Source organism: Lepidochelys olivacea (assembly GCF_965140295.1).
Source record: "Lepidochelys olivacea isolate rLepOli2 genome assembly, chromosome: 2".
In the NCBI taxonomy this organism is placed as follows: domain Eukaryota; kingdom Metazoa; phylum Chordata; order Testudines; family Cheloniidae; genus Lepidochelys; species Lepidochelys olivacea.
Window position 1 is genome coordinate 37,470,516 of NC_140412.1, and position 22,394 is coordinate 37,492,909.

Consider the following 22,394-nt stretch of genomic DNA (forward strand, 5'->3'; position numbering starts at 1 on the left):
AAAGCCACTCTCTCCCCTCCCTACACCCACAATCTTTCCATAAGGATTCACTTCTTCCATACTGGCTGCAAGTGAGACAATAGCTATTTAAGAGAATTACTTCCATTTCCTGCTGATTTGTTACCACCACTTGTTGCATCTTATCTAAAACTAAACTGCAAGCTCTTCGGGGCAGGGATCATCTCTTTGTTGGTACTGTAAAGTGCCAAATACTTGCGTGCAATAATATATGAAAGTAGTAACCAAGCCCTGCTCTAGATGATATGAAAGGTAGGGCAAGAGATGAGGCAGAAAGTCTCCATTTTAACAAGAAACCCTCTGCTTTCCCCTCCACTACAATACAATTGCCTCCCCTCTCACTGCTTTATCTATTCCACACCTTCAAGTCGCATCTTAACACCTTTCCCCTTTGTCAGTGCACATTAAAATCAACACGGGAAATAGTCACAAGGTCTAGGAAATAAATTTCTTATTTATTTGCGTCCAGCTCAGGTGCCCATAATTCAAGAAGGACATTGATAAACTGACACGAGATCAAAGAAGAGTCAGGAGAATGATTAAAGAATTAGAAAAAACATCCCTTTTAGTGACTGAGCTCTTTGAGTCTATCTGTTCAATTTAACAAAGAGAAGGCTAAGGAGTGACTTGATTCTGGTCTATAAGTACCTACACGATGAACAAATATTTAATAATATGTTCTTCAAGCTATCAGAGAAAGGACTAACATGATTCAAGGGCTGAAAGTTGAAGCTAGACAAATTCAGACTGGAAATAAGCCATAAGTTTTTAAATGATGAGAGTAATTAGTCATTGGAACAATTTACTAAGTGATGGAGTCTCTATCACTGGCAATTTTAAAATCAAGATTGGATGTTTTTCTAAAAGATCTGCTCTAGGAATTATTTTGGGGGGAAGTTTTCTGGTCTGCACCATACAGGAGTTCAAACTGGACCACAATAGTCCCTTCTGGGCTTAGAATCTATGAATGATTTTGTTTTGGAGTTTTGCTACTTTAGCTCAGAACTCCTTCTAAGTTCTTATACACAAGCACGTCCTTCCTTTAAATGGGCCGGGAGTTTCAATGAAAGCTGCTGCCAAGTCTGTCAGACATATGCCTGCAAGAGTGTTTATACTAAGCAATTAGAAGTCACACTACTGATCTTCCTTGAGCCTTTCAACATTGCTTAGATCCCGATTACAGGGGAAACAACTGACTAGGGGGAAACAGTTCCAAAAGACTACAACACTCCAGAGAGGCACTGATTTACCAAACATTATTTCAAAGCTCAGGACTTGTCCGGATGACTACAATAAGCTTAAGTGTTATAAATCCAGTACTTGGAATCCATCAGTGTTGAAGTAGTGAGTGAAGATACAGTTTCAAATGCAAATGTCTTGAGAACAGTTACTAGAAATGTTAATAAACTCTTTCCGACAAGAATTAAAAGGATGCTGTCTTGTGTGATGAGGATATAGGGTAAGTAGCAGCTCTTTCTCTAGAATTTTGCATGCTACGTTATAAAAGAGTAGCCACCGTTGCAAATAAGTGAAAACAGAGTAATACATATATATAAGTAGAAATACTGACTAGGCCCAGGGCGTAAGAAGCCTATCTCTCTCCCACTCCTCCAGAGAGTAAGGCCATGACTGTCTCCTTAAGAGAAGTTGTGTACGTATATTCACACATGGAACTTTAAATTATAGAAATAAAATCTGCTCCAGTATTTCTCACAACAATGCAGATGTTTATTTTAGTTTACCTCGCATCAAATATTTATGTTAAACTGAAAACTTCATTTTTATATGGTCAGATACAGCATATATCACATCTTTACATTACCTGTATTCATGTTTGGCTGGAGATTTTTACAGTTCTATGCATCAGAATAAGACAGACCATACATTTGCACAGGTATTTTTATTTTCTCCGACAGTGCTTATGGATTATAATTTAAAATATTCTGAAAGCACAGACTGTATATCAATCTCACATACTTTACATCACAATTCAACAACGTTAACATCTGTATCTACTAAATACAGAGAACAAAATGGCATGTTTACACTATCTTCCTTTGTAAACAAGGTCTTTATGAACAATGGTAAATGAAATTAATGCAATCACCATATGAAAGAGGAATTATCCTTTTCTTTAAATAAATGACTGTTTATAAATACTTTCATTCTCTCAATATACATTTACAGACTTGATTGATTAAAAGCAGTAATACCTACATTTTTCTTTAAAAGAAAATGCCAAGAGATGGACCACCATGGGGAAAATTCACCTAAGTAAAGGGAGTAAGAAGCAAGCATAGGATTAACAGAGTTAAAAGTATCATTGTACTTCAACCTCACTTCTGTTTGTTTACACCAACACTATCAGAGGATTGTCAGGATAAGAAAAGGTTTACTTGAAGTCCAGCAAATTGCAATCAATCTTGTAATACACATATGGGTAGTACTCCTGTTGACTGAGGTTTAAGCCTGGAATATCCATAGTTGCCTGTGAAAAAGTTTTTTAAAAAAATTACTAAACATTTTACAATATAATTTGTCAGTATCCCATTCAGGAGATTACATGACATAGTCAAACATTTAAGATGCACAAAAGTCATGCCATGTTTTGTCTGGTAATGTAAACGTTAAGGGAAGAAGAGGATAATATGCCATCAGGCTTCTCAAAATGGAGTAAGATGAATAGAGGAAAAAAGATCCTTCCTCACAAAATATTGGTAGGTTAGCATCAGTAATACATGCCATATTTTCATATGAAATGACATTTGGCTTTGTTACCATAATATAACTATATGGAGCAAAAATGTAGTTACTTGTTTCTTTTTTTCAGTTTCTTAGCTTAATACAATCTTCAGCAAATCACATGCGTTACTGCTACTCCTCTACAATAGTTTGTATTAAAGGATTTTCCTTTACATAACAACATTTAAGTAATGCAGTTTTGTCTAACTATTTTCAAGTGTGGAAATCTAAAGGAGACCCTGAAGAATCAGTATAAATGAAATTTAGATTTGTTTATTTACATCCCTATTTCATTAAACTATTGTATTTAATATTTATGCAAATTTAAAAATTGTACTGGAGGACAATTCAGCTGATCCAAAAGTTTGAACATTAGTCCGCAGGATTAAATATGATTTTTCATTCCCTATTTCTGATCAACATTGACTTCTTACATTAAAAGAATTTTTGAAACATTTTCAGAAGGAACCTTCATGATTATTTGGCTGGACTCCACATTTCACCTGCATTTTGCTCTGAAGACATTGGCTTGTTTTAAGGTCAAATGCTCATGAAAGGTAACAGCTATGGACACTGAAGTTTTATCTAGACACAGAACAAGTATAGTATTGGCAGCAGCAGTGCAAGCTTTCCTTGCACTGAGGACCTCTAGAGGTGGAAAGGGTAATTCTGAATTCATGTCCATTCACTCCTTCGCATCTCTGCTGAAACTGCCAAGTAAAAGTATGCTTTTCTTGTTTTTAATAAACAGAAGCAATCCCTCAGATTGGAGATGGCAAATACTATCTCCTGTATTATTTGTGCTTAAAAGTTATGAAATGCCTAGAGATGAATTCTAAACTAAGTTTAAACTTGACTGAAGGCATTTTTCTCAATCCATTTGACTTAAAGTTCTATTTTCTTCTTACTGTGCAACCATGGTACATTGGCCATGGAAAGGTGCTTTAAAAATTGTACAGTGTCTGTTGGACCCACAGCAATCCCCAAGAACACAGAAACAGCTCTTCAGATGACTTGGTTGTAAATTGAGTACTTCCTCCTTTGCAAAAACCCATGCACAAGGCGTCTGGAGAACTCCACTGAATTAATTCCAATAAGAAAAAATGGCCTCTGCAGTAGAGGAGAGCAATGAGGAACGGTTGTACTTAACGGAGAGGATGAGCTTTAAACAAACAAAACAGCTCCTGAAACCTTTTGTGACCTGCCCCAAGACAATCCATGGAGCATATTTCTTGTTAAACAGCATCCAGAAGAGCCTAGAAGCCTGAGTCTCTTTCTTTCTCATGGAGCAATTCCTTTCAGAGGATTAACACTGTACAGTGAGGCAGACCATTCCCACTTCATTTTAAGAAAAGACTAATCAATGTAGGGTTGAACGTGGGTGGCAACTGGACACCATAAACACTAGTTATAGAAATTACACAAGTTACTTACATCAATGATAGCTGCTGCACTGCTATCAAGGTGTTTGTATAAATCATTCAAAACCTCTCTCAGTTTCTTCATTGTTTTCTTATTGGGTTGAAGGAGCATTGCCTGGAAATTAACTGGCAAACCATACCTGAGGGAGCAAGCAGAAAGCTGTGACAGATGCTAATGAGATTTTTTTAAAGTGGCTTAAGAGTTTATTCATTCTTACTTCAAACAGTGCTATATCACTTTTTAGGGAGAAGAGACCTTGCTAAAGGTTTCTGGTTCCTGAGAATAAAACATCTGCTTATTTTTTTAATTTTGGGAAGACCATATTGTTATTACTGTTTCATCATATTGAGAACTTTGGAAAAGAATTTTATTTCATGTTAAAGAAGAGGAGATATCTAATATTTAGACACCTGTTTTTTTATTCCTTCCATGGTCAGTATTGAACTCCCATATTCATTCTTACCAAGCTTCATCCCCCACTTTATTATTATTATTTTAAGTTTTGAAGACTTCAATTAGCTTACTTCTAAGTCTTGGGGTTGCAACAAAATAATTTACCTAGGTTGAAAGATCTCATTTGTGTGGAAAGGCTAGCCCCCTTTCTTATCAATCCCTTCTCACAACCACCTTTTAACTTCTCTAGGTGCATATTCATCTTCAACACTTACATTCTCATCTTACTTTCCTTACCCACATTGTCTCCCAAGGTAATAAGTCTGCATAGTTGTGGGATGGGCTAGCTGTGGAAAAGACCTATCAAATTAATTTAAGATTCTATTATCAATCCCTACCATTCTTTCAACACTGCTCCTTCACCTACCTCATTCTATTTTTTACACTGTTCCGTTATTGTAAATGTAGTATCAAGAAGGTTTCAGTAACTGTCCAAATTAGAAAGCTGCAAACTTCAACTGAGAACCAGATGTTGCTATCCTAACAATCCGCCTTCTTCGCAGAATTCATCCAGTTATTTTAATCAACTTATTAGCTATGCTTCCTGTTCACTTATGAACAAGAGAAAAGCAAAGCATGAGCAAATAGTAAAGCCACATGCTGGGGAAAAAATAAATCTAGTGGTTACTGCTACGCAGAGTCTTGGGTTGCTTTGTATGCCTCAAAGCCTGAGCAATTTTGTATTAAACTGTGTTTACCTAATAATATTACTGAGTGCTTTGTCTTCTGTGTACAGTAACTCCTCGCTTAACGTTGTAGTTATGTTCCTGAAAAATGCGACTTTAAGCAAAATGATGTTAAGTGAATCCAATTTCCCCTTAAGAATTAATGTAAATGGGGGGGCGTGTTAGGTTCCAGGGAAATTTTTTTCACCAGACAAGACTATATTTTTTATATATATATATATACACACACACACACACACACACGAAGTATAAGTTTTAAACAAACAATTTAATACTATACACAGCAATGATTGTGAAGCTTGGTTGAGGTGGTGAAGTGAGAGGGTGGAATATTTCCCAGGGAATGCCTTTCTGCTAAATGATGAACTAGCACTCGGCTGAGCCCTGAAGGGTTAACACATTGTTGTTAATGTAGCCTCACAAGCTACAAGGCAGTGCAGATGGAGAGAGGCATGGCAGACAGTGACAGAGACACACACCGTGTGTGTGTGCGTGTGTGTGAGAGAGAGGCGCATCGCCCCTTTAAGTACGCTGACCCCACTCTAAGTACATTGCCTTTTTAAGTAGATCTGCAAGTTGAGACAGCAGCTGCTGCCAGCAAGCTCCCTCCATCCTGAGCCCTGTTATGTCCCCCACTGCTCTATGGAGATGGGGTAAGCGGGGGCCAGGAGCAGGGGGGAGGGGAACACCCTGACATTAGCTCCCCACTCTTCACCCCCCCCCGTACAGCAAGCAGGAGGCTCCCAGGAGCAGCTCCAAGGCAGAAGGCAGGAGCAGCACATGGCAGTGGGGGGAGGGAAAGCTGCTGGCAGTTCAGCTTTCCCTTCCCCCACTGCTGGGTGGCTGCCACACAGGGAACTTAGGGGAACGGGGAGCTGATAGGGAGGCTGCTGGTCCACCCTGGTGCCAAGCCCCCACCAGCTAGCTCCAACGGGCTGCTCTTCCTGCAAGCAGTGGACAAAGCAGGTGGCTGCCAAACAATGTTATAAGGGAGCATTGCGAAACTTTAAAAGAGCATGTTCCCTAACTGATCAGCAACGAAACAACATTAACCGGGACGACTTTAAGTGAGGAATTACTGTATCTTGAATAGATCACTTTATTTATTGCTTGCATTTCTAAGTCTAGAAAGTTTTCTTCTACAAGCCATTCAATTAAAGCAAACCATTAACAGTCAGTGAGGACCTCTTGCTCTAATATACAGAAAGCCCAAGATGCTTAAAGGAGTAAGGCAAGAGCACCTCCAAGAACACTACAGAATGAGCTGAGCCAGATGGTGCATGGATTAAGATCCTCAGTTATCTACATGTCGCTCCAGATAGGTTTTTTAAAGTCTAGGAAAAACAGTGACACTCAGCTCCAGATCTATTTACCTTAGAACAGATTCAACAAAAACTCGTAATGCTTTCACATGAATCCATGCAATGAATGCTTCACTGAAATTCACTTTCAGCCACCGAACCAGAGGTCCCTGTTAGAGGGGGAGGAGAGAGGGGACAAGAGACAGGAAGTTATTCACAAGCATCAATAAAGATTCAGCCTTATTAAAATTTGTTTAAACAGATACTCAGTGTTAAAAATGGTATTACTACAGACAGAAAATGGATGGATGGAATAGGCGATGCTGGACAGCTAACTCCAAAATGTTTTAGTATAGAGAAATTACAGTAGGAATCTCATATGAAAACTGCACTTGGGTTTACTGAGACTACTCTGGACTTTAAGAATAGCCAAATATCTATTAGTGAAGTTCATAATCACTCTGCTACTGTACTTTTAGCCCATAGAAATCTGTTAACTCTGAAAATTAGGGCAACAATCCTGAGTCATGCCTCATCTACTTTGCTCCACTCCAACGGTATGAAGCAGCCCTAAACCCAGAAACCATACTGTTAAGATCTTCTTTGCATAGGGAGATCCCTGGACAGGATAGAGTCCCCACAGAGAATCAACGTCACTCCTCTTAGCTGCTGGTATAGGAGATGTGGACAGGGCTCTTGTGCACTGGGAATGCCTAGAGCCATAATGGCCCCTTAGGTCTGCTGGCAGCAGGCACAGGTTAGATCAGTGATACTGAGACTTCAGTGGTTTAGGAACCAAACTAGCAATCAACATTATTGAAAAGAGAAACAGTAGTGCGAATTCATTGTTTAATTTACTATAGCGCTATATATTCATAGTGTTTTATATTTTTTTATATATATATATATACACACACACACACACAATTCTCACAGCAAAATAATTGACCAATTATCATCATCTTATCAACTACAATTAACAGTAAAAAAGCAACCGGATTGGTTAATAACTTAGATCAAGTAAAAACTAAATCACACAGTGTTTAAATATGTGCTTTAAAGAGCCACAGGAGACACATTAAAGAGCCACTTGTGGCTCTTGAGCCTGTCTGCCTAGCATTTGGTTAGGCTGACCCACTACACAGCAGCCCCAAGATCAGGGGAACACAGAGAGCATCACTTCAACCCCCATCCTCATTTACCTTAGCCAGAGCTAAGGATCTGGCTAAGTATATTGTACCACTGAAGGAGGACAACTTAATGTGTGTTTTTTCTTCTACTTAAAAGGAGAGAATTGAGTTTTAGCTTTCTGCTTGGACACCATAGTCTTTCTAACAGTGTTTTTGGACTAGAGACATAGTTGTATATTTTATAGAAGACTTTGTAATGCTAGGAGCTACTATCTGTAATGTTTTCAGGCAAGCTACAATGCCTTTAACTGGTGTTCATAGCCAGGATCCACCATATTTCAAGCATGAGTGTAATGGAAACAACTTACATATTATCCAAGTCCTTTTGGGACTGAGTTACCATTTTGGTGAGTTTATTCAATATCAAAAAGCCATTCAACAGTTCACATGCAACTGAGTATACCCTTATCTCAAGGATTATCATCTCTGAGCATTATGTCTCAAACCAAAAACAGATATAACAGAGAAAAGGACTCTTGTTGTGAGCTTTGTAGTTGGAGGATGATTGCAACAGTGACCTTTTCATGCCTAAATGCTCAGTTATAGTAATTTCTGTCCAAAATAATATTTAGTTTATGCCAACTTACAAACTGTTTTTTTTTGTCAGTAGATAGCCTGTTCATTTCTTCTTTGTCTGCTTTCATCTCTTCTTCATTATACTGGAAATCACGGACCATAAACCTACATTTGGAGAGGAACAAGAACACTGCAAGTGGCTGTGTAGAGTACTCTTAAATAGGAAATCAATCTGAAGAAGTGATCTTACTTGTATTCCCTGGCTTTGTGTCTGAAGTCATCCACTGCCTTCCTGAACAAGGTGACATTACACAGGTAACTATCTTGGTCCTCAGAAAGAACACTGTAAAGGAAAAAAAAAAAGTGTTACAATTCGCAGGTTTAGAACCTTTATGGGGCTGAAGCATCACAATCAAAATTCTAGTCTGTGGTCACTCAGAACTAGTAAGATCAAATTAGTTGCTTATGAATGGTTCTAGAACAACCCTACCACACCCAGAATACTTAATTTCCAGAGTTTAACTACATTAGAGAATAGTAATTGTAGCTCAAACATGTGCCTTTGTCATCCTTGAGCAAGAGAGGAACTGTTTACATTTTACATTCACATGCTTTCTGGAGTAAAACTGTTAGCTGCGCTAAACCAGATATTTCTTCAATTTAAAGCCATATTTTATTGGAAATGAACTTGAGTTGATTTCATTTCAATGTACATAGTCATGAGACTTTTCAGTAGTTACATTTATTTTGGTGTCTTTCAGGTGAAAGGAAATGGGTGCAAGTATGGAGAGACAGGAGTTGAGGTAGCAGTGAACTAAGAGTAGGTGATTGGGTGGCATAGCGCTGCGTTAGCCATCTTGGAAAGGGAGTTCTCTAAAGAAGTCCAGCTAACGTCCCAATACAATGTGGCTTTTCTCACAAAAGTTAATCTTTCTAAAAGCCCAAATGCTAAAATGTCTGTAGCGAACAATTAAAGGGATCTAGCTTGTTCCCCACTGCCATGAAATCCATCATCCAACCCACCTGATTTACACCACCCACCCATCTAAGAGCAAAGTGTGCAATATACATAATTATCAAAATAATCTACGAGGAAACTACTAAAAAATGATGCCTCAAATAGAAAATGACAATTTTGCCTCAGTAATTATAATGCTTTTAACACTTGGAACACACTGTTTGCCTAGCCATCTCCCTTGCCACATTCAAATCCCTCTAAAAAAATCATTTCTATCTCCAAGTAAGATAGGGGCAAGAATAGTAACAAAACAGAAAGGACTGGAAGTTAGGCATCAAGCTTGCATGTGCTCGAGTTACCACGTTATATTACAGTTGCCCTTGTTCTCTCTCCCACTACTGCTATCACATTTGTCTTTACGAACATTTGTTGTGTTAAATTTACATTGTAAGCTCTTAAGGGAAAGGATCATGTTTTTACCACATATCTAGGCACTCTTAAAAATCCAGTGTTGCTTAATATGACTTGCAGACAAAGGAAAATGCATTTGCCCATTCCCCCTTCCTGCATGATTTTTTTTTTTTTTAAATAGTAAAGTTCACTGGATTTCCCCTAGCCAATCCTCTGGCATGTTCCCAAATATTCTCCCCACCAAAAAAACCCAATCCAACACCCACACTCTCCACTCCCATCAAGGATTTGCACTTACACAGATCCATCCTGTTTCTCTGCACCACCCCCAAAACACTACACAATAGTCACCTCCACACCATCACACAGAGGCACACGTGTGTGCCTCCTCACACATTTTTTCTAGGTAATGTGCTGACCTCCATGGTTATAGAGTGCCAAAACATACATTACTCATCTCCACATCTCCATCCTATCCCCTGCCCAGAACCATCTGCATCAGGTTTCCAGTGATATAACTTATTTGTTTCTAGCCCTTCTAGTAATGGCAACACAGTTACCACTATCAAGCATTGTTTTGTAGAGGGGGGTTTTGTTGTTGTTTTTTAAAATAAGACACTGGGGCCCAGGACTAAAGCAGCACATCTAGACTAGTTTAATTTTCCTGCTTCAATTCTTCGGTCCATGCCTTATAAACACTGGGGCTGACTGACACCTTTGTGAACTACAGAATTTAGAGAGAATCTTAAAGTTTAGAATATTGTACTTGGAGTTGAATTCAGATGAATTATTTAATAAGAACATAGGTAATGACTTTATAATCAATTACTAATCAGCAATTAAAACCCAATTACAAATAAAAGGTCCCAAAGATTTAGGGTGAAGAGGTACTCTTATGCATCATTAAAACCCAATTCAAGCAAATCAAAGATTTACTTTGGAAAAAGCTGAATCATAAAAAACCACTTACTTGCTGGATCGTGGAACTACCATCTCCGATAATGTTTCATATTGCTTAACCCAGTCATTGTAATTTGACCTACAGAATAAATAGGTTATAATTCAAGTTTAGTACTACAACAATAAAACCATGGTAAAAATCAAATGGGTCACAAGAAGCTGGCAGAGAACCCCTGAATATTAAGATACCCACAGGAGTATTTCAAAATTCTTTCTTCCTCTTGCTAATCAAGTTTCCTTCCTATCACTGGAGGACATCAGAAAGTATATGAAATAGGGAATTTGGTCCCCTGTCCTATTTTTCAGGGCACGAAATATTGCAAAGAAAACACTCTGAAATGAGAACTCAGAGAAATTGAGAAATAGTATCTGATTTTTAAAAATATTGTTTATAAGTTTACACGTGTATTGTATAAGGTGGGCTATTTTTTAAAGTGAAAAGCAAAGTTTTTCTTAAATCTGGCACAGCTACACAATGAAGTTAATAATTACATGTTTAACACCTCTCAGAGGATCTCCAAATGTCTGACGGACATTGTTCAATGAAGTCTCTCAACACTCCTATGAGATATTTACACCCCTTTTAGGAGTTGGATAAATGTAAGTACAGAGATTAAGAACCAGCTTTTCAGAGACATTATGCACCCCAGCACTCAAAATTAATATGATGCATTTGTGGGTGTTTTATTCCTGTTTATGGGAATGGAACCCATCCCTATGCAACCTGCCCAAAGTCAAAACAAGTCAAATGCAGAAGGAAAAATACGATCCATGAGTCTTCACTCTCATTCCCTTGCTACTACCACTAGAATAGATAATATTGCTTTCCTATGGTGTTACACTTAATTCTTACTGAATACTGAACTACTATTTAGTAATGTTGTGTGTATATATTGTAAATTAGAAGCCCACCATCTGCTCCCCGCCCCAAAGGGATAGCCTGGTGACGTAAAGGCAGCACAACAAAATGCCCTGAGTTTACTCAGTTTTTGAATCAAGAAATAGTCAGTCTGCTATGTTCCATCCCATTCGCTCTAAAAAAAGATTTGGGTTTCTAGGTTAGCACTTTTTGGCAGAGGGGCAGATTTTCAATTTGAAGCTAATACTTCAAAAGTTATCTGTACAGTACTCAGCATGTACCTGACAATTCCTCTTGACCCTCATGCCAGTCAGAGCATTCCTTTAGAAGACTTAATGAGATTTCAAGACTACTGAAAGGAATATTCCTTAAATTGCTAGAGGTTGTACATGATTCTAAAGGCAATGCTCAAGCTCTTTGAGAAGATGGGATAAAGAAACTAAATAGAACCTTAATGTATTAAAATTAATGTATGAAAAAAAAAGCTTAAGTTAAGTGGTACAAGCTAATACTGAAATTACAAGGCAAATCAGTGACTAGTTCTTTTAGGAAAATTAGGAAAGAAATCCTGGCTTTCATCCAGTATTTTGCTTGGATTTTATTATTTTATATGGACAACTTTTGTAACATTAGCAAGGGGAATCACCTTTCCATACAAAACATTAACGGCCTAATTCCAAATTTTCTCCAAGGGGATTTGTGGATAGTGAGCACCCCCTATGATAAAGCCAAAAAATAGCAACAGTGAGAAAATATCCACACAGGCTTATTATGCCACAGGTGAGCATCCAAAAGTTTGGGCTACATTGTTTTCAATCTCAAAATTGTCTAAAAGCCATACTATAAACAGTTCCTTTCCTACTTCAAACAAAACATATTGTACAAAACTTACATTTTTGCTTGCATTTTGGTTATATTTGTATTCAGTGTTTGGTACCACAAGATTACTTACTTTGGTACAACCACCACCAATGTAATTAAGTATTCTGAATCAAGTACAAAGTCCTCTTTCTTTACAATATCAGCCAGACTTCTAGTTAGCAAGCTTCCCCTGTAGAGGAACAAAAACTGCTATAGTAAGTGTATAGTTCAAATCTTAAACTTGGTCTGGATAACTTCTAGTGTTTGGTTAATAACATTTTAGAAAGTACTTCACTTAAGAACTAATTACTAGTATGCAGAGTGCACTTACTACTCTTTCTGTAATTGAAGTTTTTGTAACATAAGAGTTATCAGTGGTTCCACTGTCACTACTATAGCCCATGTGGCGTGGCAGCAGCTGAGGCTCCTGATCAGTGATGAGCTGCCAAAATCTTAACAACGGGTTCCCTCCTCACCCCACGAGGGGGTCGTTGCCTGCCCCTGCCCCCCCGGGACTCCTGCCCCAACCAACCCCCCCGTGTTCCTTGATGCCCCCGCCCTCCCAGAACCCCTGCCCCCTGACTGCCCCCAGAACTGGGCAGGAGGGTCTCGTGGGCCACCATAGTGGGTGCCCACTCCTAAGAGCCAGAGGCACCCGCCGGGGGGTGACATGGGGAGTCCCGGAGGTGCTTACCTGGGGCAGCTCCCAGGAAGCATCCGGCAGGTCCCTCTGGCTCCTAGGGGCAGGGGAACATAGCTGGGGGGGAGCAGGGGGAGTGGCCGCTCCCCCACTGATCACATCAAAAGTGGCGCCTTAGGTGCCGACTCCCTGGGTGCTCCGGGGCTGGAGCACCCAAGTGGAAAATTTGGTGGATGCAGAGCACCCACTGGCAGCTCCCCACCCTACCCCCAGCCCCAGCTCACCTCCGCTTCCTCCCCTGAACATGCTGCCCCACCCTGCTTCTCCGCTCCCTCCCCCGGCTTCCCGTGAATCAGCTGTTTGGCGGAAAGCCTGGGAGGGCTGAGAAGCAGGCGGCGGCTTCCCACTCAGGCTCAGGCCGAGGGTGGCGGAGGTGAGCTGGGGCGGGGAGCGGTTCCCCTGCAGCCCCCCCACCCCCGGGTTTACCTGTCTGCAGCGCGGGCAGCCCTCCTCGCGCCCCAGCTCACCTCCGCCTCCCTGGGCCTGAGCAGGAAGCCACGGCCTGCTTCTCAGCCCGCCCCGGCTTCCCGCGCAAACAGCTGATTCACAGGAAGCCTGGGGGCAGGGGGTGGAGAAGCAGGGCGGGGCAGCACATTCAGGGGAGGGGGAGGAGGCGGAGGGGAGGTGAGCTGGGGCTGGGAGTAGGGCGGGGAGCTGCCAGTGGGTGCTCTGCACCCATCAAATTTTCTACTTGGGTGCTCCAGCCCTGGAGGACCCATGGAGTTGGCGCCTAAGGTGCCACTTTTAGCCACTTAAATTTAGAAGCCCTTTTAGAACCGGTTGTCCCTCGTGGAACAACCGGTTCTAAAAGGGCTTCTAAATTTAACAACCAGTTCTAGCAAACCAGTGAGAACCGCTCCAGCTCACCACTGCTCCTGACCAATCCATATGTGAGGGTTTGCGATAAAAGTTCCTAAGTCAATTACGTGTTTTTAAGTCCCATTTTAAAAAATGACTTTAAGAGGCAAAAGTACAATTGACTATCAGAGACTTAGGAGCCCAAATCACTTCTGAAAAATGTATCCTTAGGGCTTGTATATAGCCACTGGGCATACCCTCCCAAAGTGCATGCCTCCACACAGAAAACACCATAGTCTGGTTACATTAAGGACCTTTCACACGCAGAGAGGAAGGACAGAATGTTACCCTCAGTTACTTAAAGTTACTCCGATTCCCTATTTTCATTACGTTTTATCTTTACCCATTTAAGACATTGTATCTACATTGCTCAACTAATCTGGGTTTTTGGGGACAAGTCACCTATTACTGGAGGAATATATCAAGTTCAATATTAATTGATTTCTTCAGACAGCAACAATAAAAGGAGAAACTTCCTCAAGAGAAGTTTAGGTAGATACTTAAATTATAAGGAAACCAATAGCAACAGGCTCAGGTAATTAGTAGCATTATTCAAGTAGAATACTGTTTGCGTATAACTATAGTGAAGTAAAAATTACTATTTTAGGCCTGTTCACCCCCGTAAACAAGCTAATTATCATGACACACCAGAATTCTGAAACATAGGCACCTCTAAAAACCTACCAAGCCGAAATATAGTATATTCACATTACCAACACTTTGCAGTTAAACTGCCATTTTTCTGTGCTGCATTAGCAAGGTCTAAGATCACTTACGCATTCTTTCTTTCCAAGTTCTGAAGGTTGCCTTTCAGATTGTTATATGCTGATGCTCTTGATTTTAAGTCATTATCAATCTGGGTTACTCCCTTTAAAACACAAGATTCAAAAATCAAATTGTTCACTTTAAGTCTCATAAAAGGATAAATTTAGCAAACAAATTATTTTTTAAATTGTCTCTAAGAAAAAGTTAGAGATTTCATTATTTGTAAGCAGAAATTTGACAAAATTGGAAAAACAAAGCACTGAACAAGTTGTATTGCTACACAATTCTAAAACTGGGAACACACTGCAATCATCTCTAAGGAAATCCAGTGAGTAATGTAGACTGGAACTTGCCATTTATGAACCACAAGTTCTATGCTGACATGCGGTTTTTGTTTTCAGAAGTGTCATGAAGTGATGCACACTTCACTCACCTCCCCCTTACCAAATAATATTTCATCTGTATTTTCATGTCAACTATCTTTACAAGATATTTAATTTATTCCAGAAACTTTCAGAGACCCCACAATCGAAATTGTTCATCCATTTTGCTTTGTGCTTCTATAGTGCATTACATGTCCAAAAAACACTATACAAAATATAGTTGCAGAAACAGTTTACCACAACTCTTCTGCCATAAAACACTCTCATCCATTTAAGTGGAACTGACCAACTGCCAGTAGTGAACAGACTATTTTCTAATGCATGATCTTCACTTGTATCATAAAAAAAAAGTGAATTGTGACCATATTTCATCCCCTACCCAATATATCTCCATATACTCTTCTGTACACTAATGGGAGTTCAAACATGTTGCTCTGTATTAATATTAGATCCTCCAAGTTTAGTTTCCAGACTTCAAAAGGAGTACAGATTTTGAATCTTTAAAGCAGGCTCTCTCTTTACTACTACACACTAAGCTATTTACTAAGTACACTTTTAACTTCCTCCCTCGACCTTGATTTCTAATCATATTATTATTCCTTCTATCAAGCCATTTCTTGGCCAAAGAATGTCACTGAGGCCAAGAATTTAGTAAAAAGAAAAGGAGTACTTGTGGCACCTTAGAGACTAACCAATTTATTTGAGCATAAGCTTTCGTGAGCTACAGCTCACTTCATCGGAGATCTTCTACACTTTCCACAGTATGCATCTGATGAAGTGAGCTGTAGCTCACGAAAGCTTATGCTTAAATAAATTGGTTAGTTTCTAAGGTGCCACAAGTACTCCTTTTCTTTTTGCGAATACAGACTAACACGGCTGTTACTCTGAAACCAAGAATTTAGTATGATTCAAAAAGGGAATGGATGTTTACATGGATTCAGACTTACACTAGTTAACAACAGTATTTTAGGAAGCAATATAGAACTTCATGCTTCAGGGTTTAAGCCAGTCTGTATCAAGAAGAGACATGAATGGGGGCAGATTACACAGATTACACTGCCTATTGCATGGTTTCTTATACCTTCCTCTGAAGTATATGGCACTGGACACTGTCAGACAAGATACTGGACTAGATGCACTGGGTCTAAATCCAGTATGAAAATTCCTATGTTCCAATTCTAAATATTGTCGTGTTTATACTACACCATTTTTTTTTAACTAAGCAGTTCCCTGATTGTATACTTTGAAGGGAAGATGTAGCAAAGTTTGCATCAGAAAGCCACTTGCCAATTCCATTTAGGAAGTTTCAGTCCTGTTTTATATCTTGGCATAACACCAAGCTATCTCTGCTGCAGGTCTGTAGCAGTTTGTTATAACTAAAATGGTGGGGTGGGGGGAGGGCTGTTTCAGCATGTTTTATGAGAGTTTTCTTCATTTAGTAAAGAGTGCCATGAGATATTTTGGCTTGTGCTGAAATTGCACTGGGCCACATCCAATGTAATTATTGCTGGTTAAAAATCAAAGCATTTCAAAATTAAAAATCAGAGCCTGACTTATTTTATTAGCTACAGATAATTGGGTATGTCTTAACTCCTTTCTTTCTTTCCTCCAGACTATTTTGCCCCCCTTATTCATTCACTGTTTTGGGTCTGATTATTTCCAATTACATTAGCCTACATGCTAGTTTCAAATATAAGGTATCTTTGGCATTACAGACAGATTCTCTGCCCATCTCAGAGCCATCTTGTTATAAGATTCTATTAAGGATTTACATCTGTAATTAGAAGTCTAGTCTCTTAGAATTGCCTACTTCCTCCATGGCTACTCAAGCCAAGTATAACTTGTACTCCACCTTTAAGATTTAGGGGGTCACTGTGAACCTTTAATGATCTTCGATAAAGAGATGGTAAAACAGATATTCCTTTATCACATGGAATTTAGGAAGGCTCTACATGCTGGCTGCCTGTTAAGCATATTGATTTAAAAATGTTTAGTTATATTATATATATATATATACACACACACACACACACAAAGGACTTAGTACAGTGTACCTCTCTGGTCTTATAATTAAACCTAAAACCCACCTCTACTGCTTCTATCTCAAGTATCTAGGTACATATACATTACACAATAATATATGAATGCCTTATTAATAGACAAGAGCAGCAAAGAGTCCTATGGCACCTTATAGACTATCAAATGTACTGGAGCATAAGCTTTCATGGGTGAATACCCAGTTCATCGGATACATGTCAGATCCAGACTAACACACCTACCCTTCTGATTATTAATAGGTAGTGCCTTTATTTGGGCCTACATTGTTGTCAGAGAGTTTTTCAGTGTTTTTTACCATGACTGCTTCCAAGGTTAGGTTTTTTAGTTACTGGCAACAGGTGTCCCAGACCCAGTCCCAGCTCCCAGGATTATGTCTGGGGGGACTCAGCTCAGAACCTTTTTCTCCCTATGTGCCAGAGAACACGGGAGCTTGTAGCCAGCTTCAGTTGCTTATCTTACTGGCTCCCCAGGCCTCAGCTGCTGAACTGGTCTTCAGGTTGCCTAGTTTGCCAGCCTACACTTCTGTTTCCTTTGCTCCCTGGCTGCGGGTTGGACTTGGGCTCTTTCTCAAGTCCCTGCTCCATGACTCCAGGGAACAGTGAAGGGAACATGCACTGTGATGAAATTAACTCCCCCTTGTGGGGAAAGCATCAGAGTTTTTTTAGGACAATAATATGGAAGACGAGAACCACCAGAGTTATATTTAATGCAAAAGGTATTTTGGAAGTGATCTAAAAACCTCATGCTTCAGGGTTTAAGCTAATCTTTAACTATTAGGAATCAGCAAGAAACTTTCATGTGCGGCAGATTATACCACAGCTGCCTACAGTGAGGTTTCATACATCTGGTGTTGGCCATTCTCAGACAGGAGACTGGCTAGATGAACCATGTTGTGATGTAGTATGGCAATTCCTGTGCGGTAAGAGGCAGCTGTAGGCAGGTCCTGGAAGGGTAAGGCAACAGACAGAAACAAGATGTCTGGCCCTGGCTACAGCAAAATGGCAAAATTTCATGCCACCTTGAAAATTCCCAGGTATGCACAGTTGCAGAATTGCAAAGTGCATGGAGCCTGGATTGAGATCAATGTGGCTGGTCACCCCTCAGGACTATTGTTTCAGGTTCTCTACAGACTCAAACAGATGACACTATCAGTTTACACTGTTCATTTCAGGTTCTCCGCAACTCTCAATGGCTAGAAACAGGTGGCTTTAAAAAATAAAAATAATCAAAAGTAAGGTTCTGGTGCACAGTTTTGTGGCAGGTGGGCAAGAGCTTTAGCAACTTCCAAGGCTGGGAGGGAGCGGGGAGAAAAATCACAGAGGACACTATCCTGCTTATGTTTGAGCTATTTTTGAAATGCAATTAAATTACACTTACGTTTGTGTAGTTCTCTAAGTGATTTCCATCCTCTACCTCTGGACAGATAAATTACTATAACTATGATTGTTTCTATAGATAATTTCCATTGCAGGACCAATAATGAGAGAAGATATAGTGGCAAAATCTTCTGTTACTTGTCCAAGTACTCCATACTCTCTTACTTATTAAACAAAACCAGATTTCAGAGACTGCTTATTTCCTCAAGTATCAGCTCAATAAGACTTTCACAAATCTACCAGTGAAGTTACTGTAAAACTTTTTCCAGAGTTTAAATTCTAGGAGTGGATGAACATTTTACAACTGATCAATTGCCAAAAACAAATCTCTTCATTTTTTCTGCTTTCTTCAAGATTACAAAGAACTCATGACCTTACATAGTTTCACATTTTAACACAAACACATTTCACATAAGAAATATTAAGGTCATGCAGTTTTTATCAAAGCCAGAAGTCAGCCTTCATACTTCCAGTAGGACTAAAGTATTGCAGACACAAAATATATGAAAGTTTAATTACCAAGCCTAGGAACATGATTATTGATAAAGAGGTGATCTTAAGCTATTTATCTAATTTAAGAAATGACAGTTACTACAGCTTGAATTTAGTCTTCCATAACACTGCATCAAACTAAGTGTCAGTTACAGTCTGGATCAGCTACATGGTGTATACTGGTATAACAAACTTAGCAAGAAGTTCAAACCAGAGGATGCAATCTGTAAACAGCTGGGGCATGCACCCTAATTGCAGAGCACATGTCAGCATTCTAGCACTGATCCTTCCTTTTACTTGCAACCTACTTCCATGATTCTCAGTTTTGACCAACTGAACTAAAGAAGAAAAGGAGTACTTGTGGCACCTTAGAGACTAAAATTAATTTGTTAGTCTCTAAGGTGCCACAAGTACTCCTTTTCTTTTTGCGAATACAGACTAACACGGCTGCTACTCTGAAACCTGAACTAAAGAAGGTACTTCTGTGTGCCCTGTGCAGCTGCTTCATGGTTGTCTGGATTTTCTTTTGTGCAAATTCCACCATTAGCCAGTTCAGACACCACACAGGAGAACAGAAACAAACCGTAAAGTACCCTGGAGCTATTAACGCAGTGGAAAAATATACTGAAATCTCTTGTTGCTTTAACACAAGGGGTCATATCTGGCCTGACCTGTGTAATCCCACAGAAATCCATGAGATTATACATGGTGAGAGAACAGATTTTGTTTTAGGAAGAAAAAAAGAGCACAGATACCAAACGAAAGACATAACGAACCTGCCAAACAGAAGCAAGTTTTGTTTATATATGGTGTTAATATTGAATTTTTTGCTGTAGCCAAATACTACAGTTGTCACAGAACTGGTGATAGGTGGAAAGGAGGTGACCCTTAAGAAAATCTCTCGTTTCGTAAGTAGTTCAGAGTGGAAAAAATTGAGAATCATTGTCAAACTAAGTTCTCGTATCAAGGATGAAAGCAACACAATATATATGTAGTTTGAATTACATGTCATCTTACCTTTGCAATTATTTCTGAAATATTCTTCAGGGACTGTTTGATGGGATACTTGGCCATATCCCACTGGAACCTTATTATATAGGTAACCAAGTCAACTAAAAATGCGAAGGAATGAATGTGTTAAATTTGGTAATAAAGAAAATAGACTTTAATACTTTACTTGTTTGCTATAGTATTGTTTATGATGCCATGGAAGGTACTGAGAAAGACTGCAGACTTTCAGATATATTGGCCCTATTACTAAGGCTGTGTTTACACTGCCACTTTCAGCGCTAAAACTTTAGTTGTTCAGGGGTGCGAAAAAGTGACAGAAGTGACAAAAAATTTAGCGCTGAAAAGCACCAGCACGCTCTTGGCAATAAAGCTACCACCCCTCATTTGCGGTCGGTTTTGGTTGTTTTTTTAAAAATCGCCAGGAGAGCTCTCCCCTGGTGATAAAGCATGACTACACTGCCCACATCACAGCGCTGCCGTGGCCGCGCTGTAATGTGAGCAGTGTAGACATACCCTTAGACTTATGGTATTAGAATTTCTGATGCTAAAATGTTATAGGTGCATTAATTGAGATTCTTGCCTTCAGATATTGACTGCTGTAGACCCTTAAAATTGAAGAAATATTAACCTGGAGAACATGGCAGTGAAATCTCTTGAGAACCAGCAAAGTGATGAAGACAAAAACAGTATGTCTGCCTACCACCTATGACAGGGATGGCCCAACTGCAGCTTGTGAGCCGCATGCAGCTGTTTTACAGTTAAAGTGTGGCTCACTAAGCCCCTCACACCTCCCCCCAATTCTCCAGCTGCCAGACTGGGGCAGGGGGCTTGTGGCTTCTGCCCTGTGGCAGGGTGGTGGGACTTGGGGCTTCTGCCCTGCTGGGGAGGTACCTGCTGGGGCTCCAGAAGGAGCAGGGATGAGGCCCTTACCCCCGGCAGGCACGCCCGGCTCTCAAACCTTTGAAGATTATTGTGTGTGGCTGAGGGTCAGTAAGTTTGGCCACCCCGACCTATGGCATTCAAGTCTTGGATTTGCACAAAGCTGTTTTTTAATTTAAAATTTAATTTGGGTCTCAGAATAGCAGCTTCATGCATAGGTGCTGGGAGCAGTTTCTATATAGATATGTATATATCAGATTTCCTTTCTGTTGAGCACTACTTCAGCAGTTATTTTAACTGAATTTTGTATCTGTCCTTAATATCAATACCAGGCAATAGTAAACTCAGTTTGAATTTGCCAGATTACTTGGTGACAGAATGCTGACATGAGGGATCAGTGCTGTGTTCCACCATAGCCAGTCTTCTGTTTCTAAGAGAAAACTAGCTTGATAAAATGCCACTTGACAACTTGGGGGAAGGCAGAGATTCTCAGCTAGCTTATGTGAAGAACTTAGTAAGTAAAATTTGGACACCCTTTTATGAACATAATTTATTGATGGAGTATTGGATTCTAAACAAAATCTTTAAAAATGTATAAAAAGTAAAGAAAAAAATTGGACTTTAAACTGGTGGAGGTATCAAACCAGAGTACCCAAAAGGAACTCAAGGCTTTTCTTGGAAGTGGACAGTTACCATACACATCTGTACCTATATTTTCTACCCACAATTGGAGGTATCATCCCCTCCGATATAAGTGACTTATGTAAGACTGGTATAAATGACTTATGCAAGAGACAGATGAAAGCATTTTCATGTTTAAACTAAGTTCTCAGTCTGATTCTTTACATGATCTGTTAAGTCGGTAGGAAAAAAGGCAGAAAATCCTGAAACACTTGAGAATAAAGTTAACACTTTACCTCCATTAGCCAATAGATTTTCCTGAACTTTATCTTTACTGTCTTCCAGAACATCAGCCATGTATTGGGCCACCTTCTTGACCACTCTGGAGAACAAAGATAGAGCAACAAAACATGAACTGCTTTGAGGATGAAGAAAGCACTGCCATCTTATAAGAGAATCTGTTACATTAGTCCACTGAGTCAAAGACAATTTGGCCCAATCTTTTTTAATACTGTTTTCCAAACAGTTTCAGATCAGTTACATCAAACTTAATTTTTAAATTGCGTTCCTGGAAGCCTCACCTTACAGAATTTTTCCATTTGCAGGAAGCCATCTCCCCAACAACTGCAGACATATCTGTTTTGTTTTTAGGCTTTCATAGGTGCTTGTCATTGTGATGTGACTATCTTCCAGAGTTCCACAGTATTTATATTCTATTTATATTCAGTGGGATTTGGGTGCCTGCTTCCCTTAGGATCTTCTGAAAAATCCCAGCCCAGTGAGGTTGGGAGTATGATTATCTCTATTTAATACAAAGGAAACTGAGACACAGACTGATTAAAGCCATGTCTACTATGCTACTGTAACTCCGTAG

The 22,394-nt window shown here is 39.6% G+C and overlaps 1 protein-coding gene across 2 annotated transcripts in view; it reads right to left on the reverse strand.

The window, feature by feature from the left end:
- Positions 1–1,724: 1,724 nt before the first annotated feature.
- Positions 1,725–22,394, reverse strand: part of ATP6V1C1 (ATPase H+ transporting V1 subunit C1) — a 39,712-nt gene continuing 19,042 nt past the window's right edge. For both annotated transcript variants that reach the window (XM_084621012.1, XM_084621013.1), the window contains exons 4-13: positions 21,817–21,902; positions 20,027–20,121; positions 14,712–14,803; positions 12,469–12,567; positions 10,668–10,736; positions 8,579–8,671; positions 8,400–8,493; positions 6,695–6,792; positions 4,195–4,321; positions 1,725–2,506 (exon numbers count right to left, since the gene is read on the reverse strand). In XM_084621012.1, the coding sequence (XP_084477138.1) occupies positions 2,411–2,506; positions 4,195–4,321; positions 6,695–6,792; positions 8,400–8,493; positions 8,579–8,671; positions 10,668–10,736; positions 12,469–12,567; positions 14,712–14,803; positions 20,027–20,121; positions 21,817–21,902 (949 nt within the window). In that variant the 3' untranslated portion in view covers positions 1,725–2,410. The remainder of the gene's footprint in view (positions 2,507–4,194; positions 4,322–6,694; positions 6,793–8,399; positions 8,494–8,578; positions 8,672–10,667; positions 10,737–12,468; positions 12,568–14,711; positions 14,804–20,026; positions 20,122–21,816; positions 21,903–22,394) is intronic.